Source organism: Numida meleagris, chromosome 4, assembly GCF_002078875.1.
Source record: "Numida meleagris isolate 19003 breed g44 Domestic line chromosome 4, NumMel1.0, whole genome shotgun sequence".
Taxonomy (NCBI): Eukaryota; Metazoa; Chordata; class Aves; order Galliformes; family Numididae; genus Numida; species Numida meleagris.
In genome coordinates this window covers 25,904,545-25,930,646 of record NC_034412.1, presented here as the reverse complement: position 1 = coordinate 25,930,646, position 26,102 = coordinate 25,904,545, and the positions used below count along the sequence as shown (strand labels likewise).

The 26,102-nt window shown below is 36.9% G+C and overlaps 1 protein-coding gene across 3 annotated transcripts in view; it reads right to left on the bottom strand.

The window, feature by feature from the left end:
• The window catches only part of GLRB (glycine receptor beta), a 46,719-nt gene that overhangs the window by 5,852 nt on the left and 14,765 nt on the right, over window positions 1-26,102 (bottom strand). For 2 of the 3 annotated variants that reach the window (XM_021396436.1, XM_021396437.1), the window contains exons 5-9: window positions 20,125-20,354; window positions 17,581-17,663; window positions 14,700-14,840; window positions 11,226-11,378; window positions 5,469-5,761 (exon numbers count right to left, since the gene is read on the bottom strand). In XM_021396436.1, coding sequence (XP_021252111.1) covers window positions 5,469-5,761; window positions 11,226-11,378; window positions 14,700-14,840; window positions 17,581-17,663; window positions 20,125-20,354 — 900 coding nt within the window. The remainder of the gene's footprint in view (window positions 1-5,468; window positions 5,762-11,225; window positions 11,379-14,699; window positions 14,841-17,580; window positions 17,664-20,124; window positions 20,355-26,102) is intronic. The other variant, XM_021396438.1, reaches the window with a different exon arrangement.

The following is a 26,102-nucleotide window of genomic DNA, read 5'->3' as shown; positions in this document are numbered from 1 at the left end:
AGAAGGTGAGTGCCACATCCAAGACAGAGACAGGAGCTGCTCTCCTCCTGCCAGTACACAGGCACAGAAGAGCACAGAAAGGCACTAGGACTCTCTGTCAGGGCTCAGCCCAAATACAAGCCTTGTTCCAATTCCTCCCAAGGTTGGGTCTCCTTGTCTAGGTCTGCACAGCTCAGAAATATCTACAAAAGGTTCCCAGAAGCCAGAAGATTTGTTGCAATGATCCTTTCACACCTTATTCAAAATTTAGGCTGACGGATGCTGCCCACAGCTGCAGTCTGTGGACCACTTAGACCACATTTTCCTTTAAAAACATCCAGAATGGAGATTTTTTTCCATGACCTTGCTCTCCACAAACATATGTGCCTTATTTCTAACCTGACTTTATTTGGCTTCAATTTTCAGTCATGAAGCATGACTATACTTAGCCTGATTAACTGCTGGTACTTACAGATGATAACAAATCTAACCTTGATTTTGTATAATTCAGATGATGTAATCATGCTGACATACAAAGCCAAACATTCTTCAGAGTTTCATTCCTCTGTACTATTATCTCTGCCAAACTAACTGGTAATCTTTCAAAAAATTATACCATTTCATTAAATCAATAAACATGCAGATCACCTTTCATTTCACTGAGTATTTTAATGTATTAGCTAACAGGGAACTAAATTATGAATAATATTAATAATATATCTTTGGGGTTTTTTTTTTGTTATATCTTTTTCTTATCTATTTCCAACATCTACTGGACTTCTAGTTATATTACTTGCTATCAGCTTCTCCTTTTGCCATTAAGGAGAAAAGATAAATGCTTGAAGTTGAGTTAGCTTTCAGTCACTGGAGAGTCTGTTTTCAATTGTTTTCTTCTGTTTTGTTTATAATTACTATATCTTTCCTTCTGTTCTATTGCTGTTTTGAACATTCTTAGATAGCTCACCAGCATCATTCATATTTTTTGTTTAAATACTTCCAGCTAGATGAGAAAAAATGATTTTCAAATGTGGACAATCTGTCCTTTCAAGCACCAAAAACACTAGAACTCAACTAAATTTGTTTTATGCAAATAGAATAAAGACTTTTCACTTGACTGTTCATCCCATGATCAAACCTTCTTTCTCTGTCAGAATGAAGCACAAATTGGTTTCAAGTGTTTATGAGATGAGAAATGCACTGTCAAAGATTTCTGGCAAATCTTCAAACGTGAGATAGCAGCAGCAGCCTCTCAAGCTCAGCACGAGTCCTGAAGGTTGAAGTGCTTCCCTACTGCACCACAGCATTCACTCCCTGCCCTACACAGCACTTCTCCTCTGCCCCAAAATTTTCTCTTCTGTTGCACCCAACCTTTTGTGGCATGCACATCTGTCACTGGTCCTGCTTGTTGTGCAAGAGTCCTCCATACCAGATGAAGGAGTAGTTGCAACAAACTTTATCTTTCTTACACTTGCAAACTGTGCTCGTTTTCCCTTCTTGCTTTTAGCACAATGACAGATTTAGATAACCAATAAAGTAATGACTGTTTAGCTTTAGTGGGTATTCAGCCTGAATGTGTTCTGTGGTGTCATCAGCAGGAACTTGCTATCACTGTATTACCTGCAAATTCTCATTACCCCACTAACAGAAAAGTAAAAAAAATATCACACAGTCACAGCCTAGCTGAGGTTGGAAGAGACCTCTGGAGATCATCTAAGTCCAGCCCCCCTGCTCAAATTAGGGTCAACAAGAGCAGATTGGTTAGGGCCTTTTTGCAGTCGTGTTCTGAATTATCTCTAAGGATAGATACATGAGTCACTAGAGCAGAAAGTACCTACTCTGTACCTGAAATGCTGTCAGCAACTATTAAAATAGACTGTAGCCTGCGGTTTTCCACACAAGATAAAATGCAAACTGGGTTTATGGTAGTTCTATGAGAAAAATCTGAGTCTGGAGTATTACTTGAAGGTAAAACACAGAATACGAAGAACAGGTCATCACAGGTCACCACCAACGGTCCAGTATATTATAAATCAGTTAGAGATGAACAAGATGCCTATCAGGTTTCAGAGCCTAGAGGTGGCTCAGACAAGATAAGGCAAGCAATAACACTACTTCTCTTAAAAAATAACTAGGTTTAGAGCTATTACCACCACTTGCACAGGCCTATTCATCACCTGCCAGAGCCATTCTTTTAGCAAATGTTCACTTCAGTCATCAGTGCATTATCTGTGGGGAACAGCTTCTAGAAACAGGCTTGATGAAAATGTGACTTTTCAAGTGGAAATGTGTTGTTATAGTCAACCATGCAATCACTCCTTGTAATCATGCCACCAGTGAAAGAAAAAAGAAACTGCTTCATCTTCCAAACATTTCCCTTTTTGCTTGTTTTTCTCACTGTATGATGTTACATTGCTAGGAAACACACTCAAACTCCTACTGAGGATTCCCAGTAAAAAAAACACTGCCAGCAGTTACCACCAGGTTGCATAATTTTCCCCTCTGCTTAGAACTGCAGCTATGTGCAGTCTCTATGAACTAAGAGCCAAACAGCTCTCATGTCTTCTAGCCTGTAAATGCAAAGCCTTTACAGCTCCTAGCAAAATCAGCATAACAGCTTACATTGAATTTTCTAATTTTTTTCCTACAGTTTCAGAGTGATCTTGCCAGAATGTATCCATTGACTTCACTCACACAGACACTGATAAACCTCTGGGCTTAAAATGGCATGGATCTTGGAAGGTCTCTTGCTGGGCAGGGGTCATGAGTCAAAAAGCATGGATTCTGGAGCTTGGTGTATGTTTGCAACACACAGCTTTACCTCAGCCAGTACACAAGACTTGGTAGAGAAGAGAACAAGCTATGCATCCACAAAAGGCTTTCTCCCTCTTTGGCTGATTCTCAAATTGTGAACACTGTTTTTATCCTGCCATCTTCTCTATTGCTGCTGGTGACCATCAGTCATTACCACTGACTCTCCTGACACAATGCCAGAAGTGCTTTCAGCTGAGAATTTCCAGGGGGATATTGCCAGGCTCTGTTACAAGGGACCTCTTCTCCTCACCTTCTATCACAAATGGCATCAGGCTTCAAATTTTTAAGATATACAGAAAAATTTCTAGTAATTAAAAAATATTCATTTTTAATTATGATCTTTGTTTTAATTTTTTTTTTAAATAATATGAAACATGGGCACATCATGAAGTGAAATAAAGAAATTTCTTTTTTTAAACTTGATTCCCCTCTTAACAACTTCTGGCTACATAATAGCATCTCTTTGTTAATACCTCATAATAATGAAGCGCTTCATTTGGGCTGGAGATGCATTTACAAATGCAATTATTCAAGCTTTCTGTTTTTCCCCACTAGAAGTCTTCTGTTTCCAGGTCTTTCCTGTTGGCTTTATCTTTAAGCCTTACTCAATCTCAAATCCAGCTATAGTGAAATTTACAGCTATGCGCTCTCACACTTTGTCGTTATTATCACCTGGGTTTCATGACTTGGTGCATTCAGATTTCTGTATACCTCTTGTGAGGAAAGAATTAGAACATCCTCAAACATTTCTGCTCTTTCCAGATAATTATCACAGTATGTGTTCTCTCCTCACACACAAACCTGATGAGAAACAGCTCCTGACATTCTGGGACAGCACTCTGGCTTTCATATTCTTTATGCCTTTCAATATACAGTTTTTTCCATTACCTGTTTCTTTAATATTTCCCTCCCTTGCATATTTGCCATATGACAAATGCATTCTTTACTTGATTATTGCTAGCTCTGTAGGGGAGCCAGCCAAATGTTGTAGGGCAGGCCTAGTTTTGGATTAAGAGTCAGAGCTATTGAAAGATTTAGACCTATTTTGATTTAGAAGAGCAGTACAGGCTTCCAGTGGTAAGAACTGTCAAAGTACTCCTAAGCGGTAGCTAGGTCAGAGAGGGAGCTTTCAGCTGAGCATATTTATAGTGTTCAAATATATAGGATATAGTGTATCAGTAGATGCACGTATGGGCTTGAAGTCATGTTTATCCATTTAAATGTATAATTAGTTTGAAAGATGCTAAGTATCCTAGATGCTTGAGTTTCCTAGAGATGCTCAAAATCTCTAAAAGTAATTCTACTTATTTATAACATCCAAATATACATTTAGTGATCCAAACACTTAACTTTGAGAAATTTGTCATATTTTTATCTTATCAAAATAAAATGCACTGCTTTGGCGGGAAGTGTTTCAGATATAGGATAAATGTTCTGTATGTGGTTCTGAGCCATTTATCATAACTGGGCTTCCACAAAGCTTAGAAATAAACTGTGCACTCAAAACTACCTTCTTGGAAAAAGAGATTAAAATATGACAGGATAGTACAGATGACAAAAATCATCATTTTATACTCCCGGATAGGACAAGTTCCCATGCTGCTTGCTGCTGGGGAATTACTTGTGGTTCAAGTCAAAGCAGACACAGGATAGCGCTAAGCTGAATCTGGTTGTCTGCCAAAACAGTTCCCAGGAGGCTCTATCAGATGAGAATCATGGTAGTCAAGTGCACTGCTCTGCACTATCAGCAGCTTCTCTGAATTGGGGGTAATTAGTCATGAAGCAATGCCAGCTTTACACTAGGGCTGTGTTTCTGCCATCCTGGCACAAACTACTCACTCCTTAAAGACATTTTAAAGTCACATGGTACGGTACTGATATTGTCATTTGGATCTGGTCAAATAGCTCTATTTTATACATCTAAATTGTTGAGCCATTGAAAACTATAAGACATATTCATATTCCACATACTGCAGCATAATGTATTTTCTTCCACAGAATAAATGTCAACTAAAAATACTCAGGACTGAGGGTAGATGGTCTGGGATGTCTGATAACTCTTAGGCTAAATGAAAAATTTTGGCTTAAGCTAAGATGCACAACTAATCTTTATTCATAGAATGAGCTCAGATTGATTTACCCATACTCCATCTGGTAACACAAGAAATGCAGGAACTGTTTGACAGACAAAAACAGACCTGTCTTTTATTTACAAATGCCAAGACTTCTGAATCCCTGGCTGTAGAGATTCTCTATATGCAGTGTGGTGCAGCTGTGGCTGTTCCAAGAAAAGCAATGAGCAGGGTGTTATTTGAGTATGCTCTCAACAAATACTGACTGGTTTTGTCCTCTGAACAGTTACAGTTTGACAGCTGCTATTTATTATTAAAAGAAAAAGAGCAACTGTAAATCTGCTTCCTACTTTATTTACCTGAAGCTCAGCAACAACTATGGTATTAAGGTATTAAAAATAAATAATTTTTTTATTTAGTACATCTGACACTGAATCATTAGGGACCAATTGCTTAGATGGCTAGCCGTTAATTACCAGCACATTCTTAGCATCTTGGCCAGCTCTAAGTTTAAGTATTATTCAAAACTATTATAGCAGTGTATTTCTGGAACTACACTAATACAGGATAATGCTGATTTTGCATACGCAGCTTGACAGATCTTACTTGTAAAGTGCTGATGTGGACAGGAGTCCCCGTGCCATTCACAGTGTTCTTTTTGGCAGTGTTTCCACCCTTTCCTTCAGCTTGCTCTGCCTTGGCAATCTTGGCTTTTTCAGCTTCAATTCTCTTTGGGTTGTTTAGCATTACCTGAACTACTGCATACTCCACCAGCGATGCAAACCCAAAGAGAAGGCAAACAATCAGCCAGACATCTAAGGCCTTCACATAAGACACTTTGGGAAGTTCAGCAGCAAGAGTAGTACATTCAGATGCCAAGCTGAGTACTGAGAAAATACCTACAGAAGGAAAAATACAGTATTAATTAAAGCAATCGTAGTCTTATCAACACCTGCTGTGCCCCTCTTCTGAAACAGACAACACTGAATGAGTTGTAACAGCAAATGGGACTTAACAAAGTGGTAGGTGTATTTTTTGCAACAGGTAAACAATGTGTACATGCCTGCAGTGAATGAACAAGTTAAACTGAATACTTATGTAGGATATTGTTAGCGATGAATTATTAATAATGAGTATCTTCGTTTTATAAAAGGAGAAATAAATGAAGCTAAACTGGTTACTGCAGTTTTCCTGCCACAACACTCATCATACAATGGGAAACAAGTTTTCCAGAGACTTAACTTACAGTGTGCATCTCATTCTGGGAAGATAGTAGAGAAATATATGTCATCTAAATCAAAAGACTCCAAGTCCTTTAAATTGGATTTGAAAAATCACTGCTGTCCCAGAAATCTGCATTGTGCTACAGCAGAAGCCATTTTCTGAATGACCCATCCACAAGTGTAATATTTAAACCTGACAGGGAACTGTTTTTAAAGTGCACCTTAAAAAGTCTGTGTTCACAACTCACTGCAAAGATGAAAGCACTGAGTTGACTGAAGGTCTACGAACACCCCTGCTTGAGCTTCCAGTATCCAGAGGAAGCTTTCTAGATCAAGGGCTTTTGAGGAAGTCCTTACTGTAATAAAAAAGTACATCTGCAAAGGCTACTGGAAGATCACACACTGTAAAGCCAGGTTTCAACAAGTACTCCTCCTTAAAAAGCTTCCAAACATCACCATTAACACAGGACTCACATCACAAGAGACAAAATACAAGTGTGATCTCAAAGACTCCCCAGAGGTACCCAGCACATGGGAATAGCAGCTCCATTTGGAAAAAAAAAAGTTTAAATGTGGTCATCACATGGAGAAAATTTATTTCAACCCAGATCAGAATTTTCCGTTTTGTCTTGCTGAATGCTAATGACAAAAACCATCTTCAGCTATGAGTAAGCAGCTCCATGAAACGTAACTGACATCTACAGAAAGCAATGCTGAAGAGAAGATATTCGGTTAGCCTTAAAGACGTTTCTTATGAGGGTCACATGTGCTATCCAAAGCATTAGAAAAATTAATGTATAGACCATTTTCTTCAGATTCATTTAAAGTAGATGAAAATGTAAGAACACTAATAAAGCTGAAAATATTTGTCTTGGCCTACAGAAGTCTTAAATTCTAGTTGATCATAAATATCAAACATTGTTTTGTTACTGTCCCAGCTTGGAATTCAATAAGATTGATAACTTTGATATGGATCTCAAACAGGGAACTTACTAGCTGCTAAAACACTGAAGACAAAGCATAAATAAATAATTATATGATTTTAAACACAAAATTTTATAGTGTTTTTTAAAAATGTGTGATATCAATAAATAATTGCCAATTTTTTGTCCACTGCGATAACAAAGAATGGTCAGATGTTTTCTGTTGGATCAGAATGATAAGGCAAATACTGAACAAAAAAACTTCAGTGTCCACTCTGGCTTATTTTTGAACTATTGTATCTGACATATTCAAGTAAAATCATCATAAGGACAAGAAGCAAGCAAAGTGTAGTTCACTTTTTTTTTCATTTATTTTTAATGACTAACACCAGCTGGTTTTGGCTGGCTGAACACTAATTATTGAGTACTGTGAAATGTAATAAAAAGTGCAAATAAAAAGTGCATTGTCTTTTAAAATATAAAGGACACTTCTTCCTATCTCCAGCTTTCTGCAGCTCATTTCCATTTGTTGCAAGTCCTAGGAAGAAACGTTCATTCTCTGAGTCAGAAAAAACTAAAGAAAATGTTCTAGGTTTTTAAGACAACACTAAAGTAAAAGAGAAATATTCTACCAAGCAGCCATTTACTGCCAGATTGGAGCTGGCCTGGCCTCAGAGACTCTGCACCAGAGCTGTAAGTTGCACTTCTGACAGTACCTATCAAACACGGTGCAAAGACCACAGCTCCAGCACAGCTGAGGAGAATGAATAAATGAGCTGCAAGATTACTTATCAAAAATAATTTAAAAAATGAGATTGGTGTGTGAGGGAGGAAATCTCCATTTTCTTCTTAGGGACAAAAAGGGGAAGTTCCTTCATACAAACTTGGAATGCTGTGTTTTCTAAGAAATAAGTCTGTGTTTTACTTCCTAGAGTGTGATCTCTCTTGATCACAAAGTGTATCAATCTGCCAGCATTGCATGGAGGCAAGAACAACATCCTCTTTCTTTCATTTAATAGGTCACCTACATCCGGCCTTCAGTCACCTCAGATATAACCAAACAGCTTAAGTTTACAGGATCTGCAATACAAGATCTGACCCCCTGCCAACATGCTATTTGCATTTCAGTGAGGTAAGAACCTAATAACCAGTTTATCCACTCACAGACATTTCTTCTTCATCCCTATCACGAAGGTTAGTTAACTCACTGCCTAAAGCATGATTGCGTAGAGCTCCTATTTTAAAAATACTACCAAAGGTTACATGTGCATAATATCACTAAGTGCCAATCCAGTAAAGCACTTCAGCATATACTGCCAGATGAATAAATCTCCCTTTTTCAAATCCATCAAACTTAACTAGCCTCAGCACTATCTCCTGGCAATGAATTGCAAAGGTTAATTTTATGCTGTATAAAATAGCATTTTCTGTTTTATATTACTACTTTAAAAATGTCTGACTCCATCTCACAAACATTATTGAAAAATATAATATTCTGTCCTTCTTTCCTCACAATTTGTTATCTGCGATACATTCTCTTATTGAACTTTGTAAACTAAAAGATATAATCTTGCCAATCTTCATACTACACTATTCAAATATATCCAGTGTCTTTCCTTTGAGACCCTACATTTGCTACAGTTTTATAAAATGCAATGAGTTGAACTAAGAGCTGAGTGCGGGCATAATGGAGGGCATGTTTGGCTGTTACATATAGGGAATATGTCACCTATCACTCTCCAAGCTTTTAGTTCCTCAATTGTATCCCAAGTGCCCTTTCACAGGTGGCAGTGTGTGGCGTGTGACTCTTACACCCTGGTCTAATGCTCCATTACTTCAGGTTGGAAGTCTGAAGTCCCTCAGATGCCTACAGCTTCAGGGAAGGCCTTACTCCCTTTGGGGGTTACATGGTACTGAAGGGAAAAGAGGAATTTTTTAAACAGATGCTGGCTCGCTTTCCACCTGTAAAGAACTGGAGAATCCACCATAGGGCTCATTAAAAGCTGAAACAGCATGGCTAACAGAAGCCCACTATACTTAATTCTAAGGACAATTGTATCAAGATATTTCTATGTAAATCTGAAGTAGCTTCTCACCTAATGAGATATCTTACTAATCATTGTAAGTGTAATGACGGCTGGAAACACTTTAATGCGAGTAGATATTCACTTGACACAGAAATATTTATCTTGTCAGATTTCAAGATCAACTTTAAGGATATAGAGAGAAGAGTTAGTTTGTTGCCCTCCTGCAAACTGGAGAAACATAAATCTTAACACAATGATGGTGTTATCAACTTGCATTATTAAATACTGACTCATGCCTAAAGGACGGTCAGATTTAGTGTTTGTTGCTTCTCTGGGGATTCAGGAAAAGTTACACAAAGGCCAATGGTAAATACCTTTGAAAATGCATTATATTATGGTAATATATAAAAGGAGCCAATAAACACTTAAAATACATAAAAACAGATAAACAGACAAATAAATAAGCACACATGTTTAGTCATACACACACCCATGCTATATAAATCATCACTATGCCTCTTTTAAATTTAACATATAATTGATAAACCTGACTGGTAGCTATTTGAAACACAGGATTATAAAAGAAGATCTATATCTCAGGCTTTGATCATATTGAATCTCACCATATGAAAAATAACTCCAGTTCTTGTTTCTATCTTTTTCATTTAAGGCATGGTACAATTTCTCCAGAATGATTTTTTTCTTTCTTAAAACATCTTATGTTTCACACGATGGAAATCATCCTTACTAGTTTTTTATTTGTTACTTGCTATCAAACTAATATAGATTGCAACTCCTCCACAATAACTATTAATATTTTTAAAAATCAAGAAAAATAAAGTTGTTTTGTATTCTAAAATAGTTTCCAGTAAAAGAGATAATATACATACAACAGATGTAATGAAATATGTTTTCATTATGTTTACTTAGAGCAAGGTAGCCAACTGTAGCATAGAAACCAAAAGCAGTCTTCCAGTCATGGTTCTCCAGATTTTGTGCAGCTCTTGGTTTATTTTGGCTATCACATCAATGGAGAAGGAAGAGACACAGTAGATGTCCTGAAAGTGGAGCAGCACAGCTCAGACCAAGGCACCCACATGGACATTTCAACTTAACAAACTTGGTAGGAATCCTTCCTGTTCCACAGAGATTTCAGGCGTTACTGATCAGTCTGGGATGGTGATAGGGCAGGCCTTGACCCTAAGGACCTCTATTGCTTTTCAGCACGTGTTCATGCACGTGAGACCGCACAGGACTCATATCCTGTGGGGATGTGCATGTTAATGTGTGGCTGAGAGGCTTGTGAGGAAGGCTAGGGCCTGAAAGGATGCTTAAACTGCACCTTGAGGGACTGGAAAACAGTTGAACTGTGTCTCCTGGGAACATGGAAAAGATTTGGAAAATAGGAGATGTGGAGGTGGAGGTGGGAGTGCCAGGGGAAGGTGGGCACAAGGAGTTCAGGGCAGGGAGGAGAGGCTGTGGTAGCTATGGGGAGAGGATTACACATTGCAATGTCAGGATGCAAGAGCCTGGCCCCACATTTCACCAAGCTCTTGTGATCGGCAGGCTGGCTCAACCCAGAGCTGGAGTCGCTGGCACAATTTAATCAGTCAAGATAAGGTACTATTCTTTTGTTTAACTCTATGTCCTACGACACCATAATAAATGAAGGGCCTGCCTACTGTATTGTGCTGAGGAGCACAACAGGCTGAAATAGTTCATGAACTGAGTTTCTAATGAAATCAAGGATGCTTATTCTTCTCCAAACATCATTTGGTTTCTATTAATCTTCAGAAAACTTGCTACAAGAGGTAGCTATTTAGATTCTTAGTCATCATCCTGCTTTCTTATTTCAAGAGTTCTTGAAATGCTCGAATTCCTATAAACTATGTATTGCCCCATTGTCTGCAACATCACCCATAAGATAAGATCTGAGAAGATCAGATCTGTCCCGGTAGGGAGAAGCAGAGAGAGTGTCCTCATCACATTAGCACTGGAACCATTATCAAGCAAAGCTTCAACATGGAGGTGGATTTTACACGACTAGGAATGAGGAGGTTTCAGTGAAAATGATGAGCAGATAATGGAAGTGAAGTTGCTTTCAGTGTCCAGTGTCATGCTGTCAAAGCAACGTAGAATGGCTCAATGGTGTTAAGTGGATTGTGACAGCATATGTGAAAGGCAGGTTACCCAGTGGGACTCTTGCAGCACTTGCATCAGGATTGATCCAAAATGATAGCCAGGACAGAACAACAATTAGCAGTGTAGGAGCATAAACACCCATCATGTAAAATCCAACTTGTCTTCTTAAAGTGAAGATTACTTCTACGCAAGTGTAATAACCTTTAAAGAAATAAATGCATATTAAAGTTTAATGTGCTTTGCAGGTCAGCCTCTTCAGATTACTATCTTCTACTCATTTTTCTGCTTAAGAACACAGGTTCATTGATTTGAATTTCTTTATAAAGGTAAAGAGTTCAATTTGAAATATGTTCAAAACACAGATCAATGTAACCTGCAGGGGTGATCTGGCATGTGGTACTCTCTGTGATCTATAAGCACTCTCTGCCTTCTTACAGCACATCAATAACCAGCACCTGATATGAGCCTCATTTTGAAGCTGGCTTCAACAGGCAGGCCAGCTACAACAAATGGGGTCTGGCAGTCATACCAGCTTAAGCTAGAATGAGCTTAAGCTCATATGAAAATTCTACTTAGCATTAATTTGTGAATAAGATGGAATAAAAAAATAGTTATTTAGAAAGGTTTGAATGGAAGGAGGTGACCTGAAAGTGACCCTGAGCAGAGATTCTCCCAATCCTGAAAGCTGATATAGACAATTTCTAAAATTGGTACAGACTTTTTACAGAAAGCTCTAAAGCACTCTAAATTTTGAGAACAATGACTATTGCAAAGCATTTACAATGAAAAGCTAAAACATACAAACACTCCAGAAAATATCTAATAAGATGGATTCAACAAAAAATAAACCTGCAGATACTAGGAATTTGCTGGAGATAACAGAAGGTTACATCACAAACTACTCCATTAAGAGAAGGCATTCCTAAACTACATTAGAACAATACCAAAACTCATGTCAATGTCTATCTGTAAAAAAAAGCATTGGTGTACATCCAATTCAGAATGTAGAATCTTTGAAAAACATATCTACTTATCTTGTGTATTTTATAAAACCCACATCCTAGAATGAGAAGTCATTTTAAAGTATGGTCACCCTACAACAATCAAAACAACAACAACAAACATTACGGAAATACTCCTTTGCTGTGTAGAAGAACTTAAATGGTATTTTGCAGTGTCTTCTATCTTTGTCAGCGATCTCTACACTGGAAAACTCCCCCCATATAACTTCTGAATCTTTTCCAGGAATTTTAGGTTTTACATTCAAACAAGGGGTGACTGTAAATATCATTATTTCGTTGCTTTCTGCCAGAAATGCATTCTGTGTGGCATTTTCATCACACACAGAGTATCTGTTGCTCTCATCATTCAGTTTCCGAAGAACTTTTTGGATTTGTCATACATTTTGGTAAACAAGGAGTAGGCAATATGCAACTTTATAATTTAAATACTCATTTTAGTTACAATCACTTCATATTTACTGACTCTCTATTTAGGTAGGCATGATAAAACATCAGTTGATGTAAATGGTCAAAAGATTAAGTTCTTGGCAATTGGCAACAATTTCCTGCATAAGCCATACCTTAGAAGACTTGCTTGTACATGCAGCACTACCTCTTTTTACCTTATAAAATCCTTAATAGAATTAATTTTAATTATATGCACAACATAATTACGTGCTTTGTGAAATGTCTTCAATATAAGAATTAAAGGTAAATCAAACAGCTAGTGATTGCTGAAAACAGCCTTTAAAATACTTTACCATACTTACATGTTCAATTCACATTAATGAAGTATTAATTCCAGTCTTGATTATAAGCTTAACATGGATGATTTTTTAACAAAAAGGATTAGCAATAAAAGAATTACAAGAACTTCCCTAAATTTAATCTTGCAATTCCACCGAGTATGATGGTTCTCTAATGATCTTCTCCTTAATGTTCAAACCACATGCACACACAAAAACGTGACCATCTTGCTGAGCACTTTGCAAAGTGTCATTTTAACTTGTGGTCACAAGGTGTTGAAACTTCAAAGAGCAATGCTAATTTTTTTTCCAGTTTAATTGTGAAGCATGCAATGATTAATTCTGAGATTTTTCTTCAAGATTCTAAAAATCCTAAAAATAGCTAGGACACCCAAATATCAATTTTTCAGATGTTTAACTTTAGATTTATGACAAAACAAAAAATCATTATGCTAACTTTGACAACACAATTACAAGATAGCAATCTGGAGTACGTGTTCCTTTCTGCCCTCAAATTAAATGGAAGTCTCTTTGTATTCATTCAATTTCCCCACATTCATGAATTTTACTTGGGAACTGAAAAATCAATCTATTTAATTTTCCATGACTTCATAACCTATTTTTTCAGTAAACTCATTACTTATTTAAGAATGAAGTAATTTTCTCACTGCTAACAAACCTTTTATCATTTCCAATTTTGGGTTTAAATGCCAACTGTTGGTTGTGCTTTCATCAATGCAGCATTGTTCTGAGGAGAGGCAATTTCACACTATTTTCAAATGTAAATAATCTGAGACACGGAATTATGTACTTAGTAAGCTAAGAATTTATTCATTTTGCAGTTAAAAAAATAACATTCAATGTTAATTATCTCTTTTGGACCAAATTCCTTAACTCCAAGCTATATAAAGGTTACCTGAGATCTCCACACACTTGGAATCCAGCTCAAAAACAACTGCAATTAATAAACCCTCAACTGCAGCTGAATAGCCAGCAAGAAACATGAAAAGGATCCTTGTACAGAGTCATCCACATTTTAATGGGAAATTTATGCATATGATGCAATAACACTGGCTAAAACACACCCTGCTGACATCAGTTGGTATGAAAAGTCTTGTGGTTACCACAGTGCGTGAATAATTTGGATAAAATTATAGGCAGAAATTAATCAAGGTAGAAACGATAAATCGTTAGACACCAGAGTACAGAAACCACTGCAGACATTTTTTGCCCACACTCAAATACAATTTCAGGACTGAATGAATACAGAGCTGAGGACTCCATGAGCTTTCTGTGGTGACACATTTCAAGAACACTTAAAGAAAAGAAGAACCTACAGGGAGAAGCATTTAAAGTTACACTCTAATATTATCAATTTTTGGAACAAAGGTTGAATAAGAAAAATCAAATTATCCTACTTTGCTGCAGGAAGCATAACTATACGTGAATTGCCTACCAGAAAAGTTAGGTGCTTACAAGCATAGAAGAGTATACGGACTATAGAAACAAAATGGCAATGGCAAGATCAGGAGACATGTAAGCCAAAACAAGAAAAACATTTAATTTCATTTAATTTTCAATCTAGACTTTATGTATCTGAGTTAGTTTGCAGTAATTATATGTGATTGTTACAATGATATGTACTACAGGTTAGCTAAAAGTAATCCATTTCCTCCCATGAAATGCAAGACATATACTGGAGTATAAATCATTATCCATAAACAGTAATAGAGGAAGCTTAAGGTTTTACCATGAAAATCACTTATATCACCTACCTGTGCCTTTGTAATACTTGGTACAGTTACCATATTCGATATCCTCCTTTTTAATATCAAACTGAGGCAGAGCAATTTTCTCTAACTGTACAGGATCTCCAGATTGCCAGATGAAGCGTAAGTCATCAGTTGTGTAACCAACTACAAGAACAAATTAATAATTATTATTTAATGTCCCATCTTAATCAAAGTAAATTCAGCAATAAAATCTAGCATGTACGTACCATATTTCTTTTTTTTTTTTGTATTTCCTATTCAAAGAATTAGAAAAAAAAATGAGATAATCCACAACTGAATTTTTATGTAGTTCCATATTAACAGTAGACAGGTGGAACATTGTATTTTTGGCAATATTACAATGATTAAGAGGTGTTTGTTACAGAAATCACTGTCTAAACAAATAAAGCAAAGCTCTACACTCCATAGCTTTAAAGTTTGCATAATCACTTGTACTCTATTTCAGTAAAGCACAACAAACATATTGAACTTCAACTACACTCACAAGTCCTAGTAACTACAACAGAAATTAACCTACTTACTAATTACCTGATTACCTAATTATTTGGCTTTTGTGAAAAACAGCCTTTCTGCTTAGTTGTTCAGATTAAAAGCCCGATTCATGAAATCACTGTGCTTTAGGAAATACATAACAAGAAATTTAAGTAGACATATAGTCCTACTGAAATCAAGTCAGTACCTCAGCACCATCATAATCTCCTTAATATGGAGAGACCTCAGCAAACATCTGAGTTTGTCTAAACATGGTCTAAGCCGTGACTTATACAACACCACTAAACGAGAGGCAATGAAACTCAGACTTACAGTATTCAAGCATAACACAGTATTAAATAAACATGCAATTATAGTCATGATTTTACATGCTGTTTTTCTGTTACTTTCTGTTTATTAAGGATGAACTTCATGCAAAAATCATAGAATGGATTGGGTTGGAAGGGACCTTTAAGATCATCTAGTTCCAACCTCCTGCCATAGGCAGGGATGCCTCCCTCTAGATCAGGTTGCTCAAAGATAGTATGCCTTATATGGGAAAAAAAAATGGGGAAATATAAAAAAAGATTGAGTTGCAATGCAGTGTTTTGCAATTCAAAGCCTCAGAAATGTTTAAGAAGCATTTTTGTTTTGGAGACTTTAGAGAGACGGTTTTTATTCTTGAAAAGTAGCTGTCATTTAAAAAGTTAAATTGTTCTTTAGCCAATCCCTCTAAGGTCAACAACAACTTAATAGAAATCACACCTCAATGCCCCATGCTGAAAGATAATATCAAAAAATGAGTTGTCCTAATGTTTGATTCATAAAATCAGTTTCACCTCTTTACAACACATAGCAAATCACAAACCCACCAAGATCTTTTATAAAATAATTAGTGGACACCGAAAATCTTGTCTAATGGGAATGTGGTGAACTAGTGATCATAACTGTACATACAGAGAACTGTTTAGTAAAAACTGGCAGCTTCTTTTGCTTTGGAAATCTAACAACCAGGAAGACAAAAATTTGATTTGACCATATTTCATTGAAATAAAACTACCAATGGCTAACAGAGAAAGCAAGCCCAGTGCTGGAACTGGAGGGGACAGACTGGAAGACAAACAAATAAAAAGGGAGAAGAAAGTTCAGTTCACACTGCCTTTCCAAAGGAGCAGAAAAAGCATTTCTCCTCCCTAATCTATACACATCAACCTAGCATGGAGAAAGAAAGGTTGATTAGATGAAGTTATTGGCAACTTTTTTATGAGCAGCTCTTCCTTGAAAAATTATACCTGTTCATACTTGTAGAGAAACCTAGACTGATAAAGCTTGAGCCAACTTCCATGACTATTATCACTTTCACATTAACCACAAATTTATTTGGGTGTACCATATGAGTTTACACATGATATGTGCTAATGTACGCACATATCAGCAGTGGGCAAAACTCTAATACTACGATCATATTACAATTCTAAGAGTAAATGCTGTCAATCACAAGCTAAACTGTATAGCTCTGATCATTATTACTACCCTGGTCATTGCCAGGCTGTCCTGCTCAGCTTTGGTTAACCTTGTTGTTTTCTTTCTTTTGTCTTTCCTTCCTTAATCTCAGCTTCCTCAGCAGATCTGGGGTGGTAACAACAGAATAAAGCTTTTGTATTGTAGCAGGAACAGGTTGGAGGAAGCACCCTTGCTTCGCTGCATCACACTCACCCCTAGTTGAAACAAAATGTCATGGAAGTAGGATCAACAGGGATAGGACTACTGGGAAATGACTGTTTTCAAATAGGTACCTTTGTACCTGGGGAGCAGAAGACGGGTTTCAGAAGCACTTTGGCTGCAACTTCCAGCATGGCATGAACACCTTCACAGACAAGACCTGGCTGCCCCTTTGTAAGATCAGATCACCAGGTGACCAAGAATGGACTAGCAGGGAAGAGATGCCTGCCTACATCCACAACAAATCTTGAAACCACTTTGAAAAGGTTTCATACTAAATGCTCTCAAATATTGGCACCAAATAATTTTCTTTTGGTACAGTACCACAAGAGTTGCAAATGACACCATGCATCATCAATACAAGGGGATAAACTGGAACCTGTCACTATACATAAAAGCACAGGTTGTGGAAGTTAAAACTACCAGGGGAAACCATGGATTCTTTTTTCCAAATCATACATGTTTCCATTTTACTAAGCTTATTGCAATTGTTTTTGTAGTACTAACTGGTTGTCATTATGTTTAATAGCAAAAGCTAGAATCAGAGTGCATGTTGCTATAACCATAGGAAACATTTTTCATTGGGAAATTTACGTTGGTGGAGATCAGTGAATATTCATTTCAAGATTCACTACAAAACTTGTTTTTATGCAAAGAAGAATTTACATACAGCTTTCCAATTGCATCTTGCAGCGCTGTGTATCCATAGGAAATAAGGTCAAGTCCAAAGGGCATGACAGAGTAATAGACAATCTGAAAATACAGAAATGGAATTTAAAAATAGGGTGAGCTTCCATGTAAGGAGTAGACTGCGCTAAGAAAAAAATCCTAGATATTGGACTTTCAGCTTCTAAAATAGTAGAAAAAAGTAACAGAAGTTATAATAAATAGTACTTCAAAATTTACGTATCTACCAGAAACTAAAGTACCTCTAGTAACCTAGTAACACAGTGTTAAACATACAGAATTCCACAAATTAGACAACTACTAGTACATGGCAAAAGACATAATTTTTAGGAATAACCAAACCAGAGGTCCATACTGAAAAGAAATACGTCTCCAGCACCAGACAGTGGCAGGCTGCTGAAGAAGAATATGAGACCAGAGCAATCAGGAAATGACATTTCGCCAGATTCCCAGCAGCCTCCTTTAAGTTGTTGTGCCTTATGGGCTTCCAATACCAGAAGTGACACTTCCTTATTTAAGACAGCTTGAAAGAATTTTTTTCCTTCAAGAAGTTTCCTGCTACTTTCTGGAATTCACGTAAACTTTCATAATATACTGCATCCTGCAACAAGGAATACGCTACTCTGCACACGCTCAAATGGTCTCCTTTCATCTGCCTTGGCCCTGGTCTCGTGATTATTTTACTGAAAAAGAAGGTAAATAAACAATGTCCATCCTCTCTTTATGTGCCATTCAAGATCCCCGAAACATCACCTCAACTATCATTTTTCCTACTGTGAAAAGTTCAAGTTTGCCTAGCTGTTCTAAATGGCTCCAAACTGGAAAAATATTCATCTGAAAGAAGTTTCAACAGTTAAATTTTACTATTTAAAATCAAAATTCCTTTTGTAGTTGAAAGTGATTTTCTGTTTTGAAATATTAATTTTTACAGACTTCAAAAACTGCTAGATAAACAACTGTAATCAGAACAGGACCTTCAGAATAAGCCAAACGAAATGCTTGGATTGCCCATTCATTTCCTTTTTTGATCTCTGTCTGCAAAAGTCTTGAGGTTTAGTTTTCTCATCCTGATTTGGAATGGGCAAAAACAAACAAACAAATACAGACTCTCCTATCTTCCTCCTTTTTTCTAACTACTTCTAATCTGAAAATGAAAAGCTCATGCTTTCATAATTTCAAAAGCTGTCCCCTCTTAATGGTAAAGTTACAGTGCATTTGGGATATCATTTTTTCCTCCATTTGGGTGGTATGTTTCAGTTTATGTCAAAAAAAATATTTACTCACTGTTAGAAACTGAACCTAATCTCTGCAAATCATTGCATCTATAGGCTCTCTAGAACTGTAAATCTTCATTATGTTCTTTTTAATTAAAAAATTGGCTGTTACAATGCATGGTTGTTTTTATGGCATGGTGTACTGTCACTGATAAACAAAGCAAAAGCACAGAAAAGGTATGTATTAATTGCCGTGAAATTAAACAGGTTTTAGGGGTCCTCTGAAAAAATCTATATCCAGTAAAGCATAGATCTTAACTGGAATTATGTCCTAGTACTTTTACAAAACATTTATAGTTACTTTTTAAATTTCAGTCTTTTTTTAAATCTTTAGGAGGTAATCCTTATTTTCATTAGTTAACATAGAAATTCAGGTGGTGAGAAAACTACGTTACTTTGCTGAAGGAATTACTTCAGATATATTATCACAGAATCACAGGAGTTGGAAGAGACCTCTGGAGATCATTGGGTCCAACTCCTCTTCTAAAACACAAAGGAGATGGTCCACATCCCTACTCATCTTTGTGGCCCTCTGCTGGACTCTCTCTAGAAGTCTCCTGCCTTTCTTGAACTGGGGAGCCCAGAGCTGGATACAGATACAGCCTCATTAATGCTGAGAAGAGAGGGAGAATCACCATCTTTTGACCTGCTGGCCATGCTCTTTTTAGTGCACTCCAATTGGCCTTCTTTGCCACAAGGGCACACTGCTGGCTCATGGCTAACCTGTAGTCCACCAGGACACCCAGGTTTTTTCTCTGCAGAGCTCCTTCCCAGCAGGTCAGCCCCTAACCTGTACTGACGCATGTGGTTATTCCTCCCCAGGTGTAGGACTCTGCACTTGCCCTTGTTGAATCCCATAAGATTCTTCTCCACCCAACTCTCCAGCCTGTCCAGGTCTTTCTGAATGGCAGCACAGCCTTCTTCTATTTCATTATGCTTCCAGAAATCTAGGCAACTATGCAAAGGTTTAAATGTTGTTACTAGTACTAGCCTACTTAATATGTTACTTTAACATGACATATTAATATATGTACTTGATAGCACTTGCTGTGCTATCAACTGACATGCTTTGAAACATCTCCTGATTTATTTTCATACATATCATTTTTTTGAATTTTGTTTTAAAACTGCCATATAGGTTTAAATGCTAATCAAAAACTGTATTGTGTTACTAAGTCTAACAGTATATGTACCTCCCATCAAGTCATGAATTGACTAAAACTAGAACAAATATAAATATATCAATAAAATACCTCATGCTGACTAGGACATCTCCATCCCGAAATATAAAAAGAAGGATATTTTCTTGAGTGACGTCATGGAAGTTGGCATTTTTTTCATTTGCAAAGAACAAGTCTGGCTTCCAAAGACACTTAAACATTGTTGGGTCCACTGTCAGAGTGTCTGAACCTCTCCAGTCATTGGGCAGTTTGAGTCTGGGGTCATTCCACTTCTGTCTTAGAAAGATGTTTACTCTGTAATCCTGATAGGAAGAATATGTACATATTAGATCAGACAAAAGTCTAGCCAAAAAACAACCGAGGGGAAAGAATACCATTCTATCAAACTCACAAAAGAAGAACAATTTATGCCGTTATTGTTTTTATCACAAAGGTAGGAATCACTACTCAAATAGCATTAATAAATGCTAATTTTAATGCAATTTACTAATAACAGGTAGAGTATATATCAGATTTGAATTAAAAAACCTTTTTTTTCTTTTTAAAAGAAAGGACCAAATTCTCCACCCAGGCTTCTTTCTGCATCCCCTCTGACAGTAGCCATGTTACACAGGTATAAAGAAAAGCAGGCAGCAGCACAGAGGCAGCCAGAGTTTGACTACACTGATTTACTGCAGCTGTGGGCACAGCATCCCTTCTACCAGCGTATCCTGGAAGCGTAAACTCCAGTTTGTTATACAGTTTGTTAAGTAGCATGCTGATGGCAATATAACACCTAATAAAAGCATTCTCCAGTTGGTTAAATGGCACACTGATGGCAACATGCCACGCCATAAAAGCAGAAAACAGACCAGGTAGATAGCAGATTTTAAACTACGAACACAGAATACAGCCTTGGGACCCGTAATAGTGATTTGGGGCTATTTCAGTAGGAAAACTGATGACTGTACAACATAAGCCCTGAGGTAGAATGTGTGAAAACAAGCACAGAATATGTCACAAAAATTAAGACAAAATTAAGACGTTGCATACTAGAAACTTTCCTCTGAATTCAGCAGGAGTTTTAGTCAAGGATGGACAGTAGTAGAACCATGCTCAATGAGAACCAAATTTTCCCTTTGGGAATTAGAGAAGCATGTGTCTCAGGGCAGAACGAAACCCGCATGCATGCTGTCCTCAGTGAAAGCTGTGCGCCTCCGAAGGAAAAATCTGACCCTGTATGTCAGCTACAATTTTTCAGTCTTACATCTAAGTCTTTTTGCTTTTCAGATTTACATTTAAGTGAATGCCTCTTTTTTTTATGCAAATGTAAACGAGGCAGATCATATACAGAGAAAGGAATAAAGGTATTGTTAAAACAAAGTAAAAGACATAAAGTCAGATTCTATACTTAAGGTAAATCTCTCTCTGGTCTTCCTAATTGTATTTTATGGTGTGGTTACTTTGTTGTTTTTTTGAATAATTATTTATTAGGCAGAAAGCATCCTGAGATTAAAGCTGCTAGTGCTTTACAGTTATAACAAAATGGTAGATATCTATGAGTGATGGTTCATGACATATTTTTAATGTGCTGAATTAACAAAACAAATTAAAAAAAATGTACTGTACAAGCTAGAGTCTTCTCAAGTATTTTTCTGTTGATATATTGTGAGTTCTATTCTGCAGTACTTCCTATAAGCTATATATTGGCAGTCCAAAGCCACTACCACATTGAGATACTTTTGCTAATTCCAGCAGGAAGGAGTTCACTTGATTAAGATATCATGCAGAGTTGTTTACCCTACTGATTCCCCCTGCTAACCCCCCTGCGCTCACCTTCCCATGTCCACTCCAGGTATTTCTTTACTACACCAGACTGTGTAATGTCTTTCCCCACTGCATTATAACAAAAACCAAAGCATCAAAACTAAATAGAAAGATCTGAGGCAACATTTATTAATATGCATAGTTCTGAGAGAACTGTTACTTTTTGGCAGTCTGTTTCTGAAAAAAAAAATAGATGTAGTCTGATGTTTATTCAAAGACCTATATTATCCTGTCAAAATAAAGTTGTATAAAATAGTAATTAATAAAAAGTGACTTAGTATTGGAAGGCTTCCATAGAGAAGCTTCAGAACAGGAGGGAATTCAGGTCTTAACCTCAGAATGTATTTTTTCAGTTATATTGATACAACTGAAAATCTACTTGTTTGTTTCTGAAGTTCCCATTCCACATGGACTTCATGTCCAAGTGAAAACAATTATTTTAAACAATATAAGATAAATCCTGCATACCGTTAACACTTATAAGCATTACATAAAGATCAATTTTCTCATGAACAAGTCCTTGTTTTAACAAAAAAGAAAAAAGTATTCTCACAGCCATAGGCAAATGATAAGCACTATCCAACACTTGCTTTCAGTTTACCCATTCAGAAGATGTTTAAACCACTGAAAATCAGAATCCACTGTCAAAATAGGAATTGGTAGTAAGATCAGGCAGACACTACTTTATTTCCTTCCTTGCTCTATTACAAAGGAAGTCAAATAAACCAAACGATGAGATTAGTGACAGTTTAAGATGTTGATTCTGTTCCCATTTAAGTCAATGGAAGAGAATTCCCATTAACTTAAAACAAGTAGGTTCAGACCTACCCAAATGACTGGAAATATCTGACATCAAATATATGAGTGTACTTGGAGAAGATAGCAACCGCCTACTTAAGGCAATATGGAGAATGTTGAATTAAGCAAAGAGATGTCAGGAGATAAAACTGTGTCTACAGAAAATAATGTGCAGAAAGGTCTTATTTAGCAGAATACAAACTATTAAAGGATATGACAGAAGTATAGGCTATGATCTGGTACAAATGGATTTTGAAAAAAGCCAGTAACCAGTCCTCTCAAATTCGAGTAATGAATTTTCAGATTCAGTATTTGTACTGCAATTAGGTTCAATGTAGGCTAAAAAAGTGGTCTGGATGTGTCACACGGTCTCCCTCCCATAAATTTTACAGATGTTTTATGAAAATTACAGAACAATCAACATTTTAAAGTAAAAGGGAGTTAAATAACAATTACAAAGCCTGACACTAGAGGTAAAAAAGAGTTGCTCATTACCATTAGAGCAAGGAGGACAGGGAAAGTAAAAAGAATCACTGAAGCGTTCTATAGGGCTTTGTTTTCCCATGAAATTCCAACAGAAGGCAAGCTGTTTTCAAGGGAATTTGAAAGAGGAGGACTTCTAGGAAATATTTCAAATGCAACCTACTAAACAGTGGGCATGTGGCCAGAAAACCTCCTCAGGCCAGAAGCTAGGCATAGCCAATACTTCTCTCTCTGCAAACTGGAGCACACAGTAGATCATGAAAGGCTTTTTCTACATGACAAAGAAAGAAAGCATAATAGCACTTTCTTCTAACAGAGTAGTTGTAGAGTGCTGTCTTTTAACAGATTAGTAAAGTAGAAAATTGTATTTTTATGATTAAAAGAAGAAAAATAAATAAGAGCATGAACATTAAAAAGACTTTTCTGTAAGGTTTTAAATTAAAGGAGAAGAAGGAAGTGGTGTTTTGAGTCAGAGAAGAAAGGTTACACTGCAAATACAAACCTTGAGAATGAATAGTTGTTGTAGACAGAAGGTCAGATTACTAGTACAGCTATAGCATCATAGCCTTATGGGTATTCATAAAAGAAACGACCTATCCCTAGAAATCCCTGACTTGTCTATAACAGTTTCTATGTACAACATAATCCCTGTATTACCCCACAAATCTGCACTCTAAAACAACCTCTGAAAAATTGAAAGAGTTAGCATGGGAATCTCAGACAAGTACTCTAAAAAGCTAGAAAAAAAACAAGTTACAGGAGTTCAGGTAAAGGAAGCTTACTGGAAAGTAGCAGTTCCAGTATAAGCTTTCCTCCATTTCAGAGTGATTAAGATTTTTTTACCGCTATAGTTGCTAATTTGTTGTTCACTTTTTTCCAGTTAACCTGTTTGATACATGTGTGAACATGTGGCAGTTCTCTCTAGTACTCAACAATACAACATGAACTCTACCTTTGCTGGACGTGGAGCAATCGTTTATCCTTCATTTTTTGCACAAGTTTGATTAAAACTGTATAGACTGGGCATAGGATCAATGCTATAACTCCACCACTCTTGCTACAAACTTGTCAACACTCTTCTACAATGAAACCCTTTTTCTCCTAAAACAAAGTAGGTGCTACCTCAGTAGGCAGCCAACTACTCTTTTTTTGTAGGTGAAGAGGAAACTGCACAGCTAAGAACATAAATAGTTATGGGACTATAAGGACAGCAAGCAAAAGTAATTGATTCTCACCAAAGGAGACAAACAGGGAATTTGACATTAAGTCATAAAATGATTTCCCATGTCCTTGGCCAGTCGAAGGCCATTCACACTGACAAAGCAGTCTGATATGCTACCAGACAATTCTTCATGTCCACAGGGGACAGACTTGTAGAGTTCTGGTGCCAATAACATATCTGCCTGCCTTCCTTGCCCTCAGTCTAGCCACAGTTTTATTCCCTGTTTGATCCTGAATGAATAATGTGCCTGTCTCAGCACCACCTCTGCCTCCTGCTCCACCTCTGCTTTGAAATATTGACTTTCATGCTATGATCTTCTTGTTTTCAGCTGAAACAGACTGTGCAACTTATCCAAGCATGTAGTCTTTTTGCAGAATGAGTCATTCTCTCGATGTGTGAGATTCCCCACCAAACTCGGATGATGGAGAAACACCATTATTACATGAGATAACAAAGGGAAGTACGAAGTTTAGACAAAAAAGCCAGTCCTCATGAACCAAGATATCACAGTGATGGGCTGGACATAGAAATCTAAATAAAAGCATAAAATGAAGACGGCGTCTGAAGCTCTGAAATTTGAAGGAGTATGACTTACCTTACAGAACTTGCTAGTAAATCTGTGAATGACTAGACAAGAATTCACAGGCAGGCATACATGCATTGCTGTAGAGAGGATACTTAATTTTTTGGAGAGATGCACATGCCTTACATTCATGTTTTGTTACTATTTGAATATGGTTAATTGTAAAAAAGCCTCTGTAAAAGTCACTTTTTAAAGCATATAATAAATTTCAAAAACATGAAAGGGCCATCTGGCTTAATATACCTGCCATTTCAGACACTCATTTCACTCCTACTTTCCTACTTTTCCTCCCTGCTCCTTTAAACTCCAGTCCTCTTTTTGTTTTCAAGAAATAAATCTCATAATATCTTCACCTCACATTCTTTGTTTTAATATCAGTTCCTGCTAATGCCATTAGTTGACTTACTATCATTTGCAATCGAATCTAAATCCTTTATTCATTCCTAGCAATGAAATGGAAATTTCTGGCCAAGCTGCTCAAAAGCTACTTCAGCCATTGCATATGTTTAACTTTGAGCAACTCTGCAGTCTCATTGAAATGTCATTAAGGGTAACACATTGAGCTGGTTCTGAATTTTAAGCAGGTACTTACTTTGATGTGCAATAAAAGGTGTTTTATTATTTATTAGCTGTATTACGGTTTATTGCTTCTCTGCCACAGGGACTAGGAATGCTGCCTTAGCCACAGCATTAGATAAGGAGCCAGACCTGAGGAACTGCCTCCATGCTCTGATCATAGCAGAGCACTGCATCTGTTTCTTCAGTGGATGGTGCGGGAGTGCCCTGGGACTCCCAAGTCTGAGTACACGCCCTTGCTGTGGCTCCCCACATACTGGCAGAACATGGTGTACCCCCATTCGTTTTTCGAACAAAAGAAAAACCCAGATTGGGTCATAATATCTTCAATAATGAAATGGGTTTTTTTCAATATTTTTCACAGTGTTTATTGGAAAAGTCTTTGAAAAAAGATCTTCAAGTCCCAGCATATCAAGTGCTTTGCTAGAATCACTTTTATTTGGAAATTGAATGTACTTCATATAATAACAAAAAAAAAAAAAGTCAAAATCACCATGTGGATCATTTGGGGCTCTTACTGACATGCTGAGATACTTTGAACTGGAAAACCATTTTTAAAATTCCACTCACTAGTTTATCTCC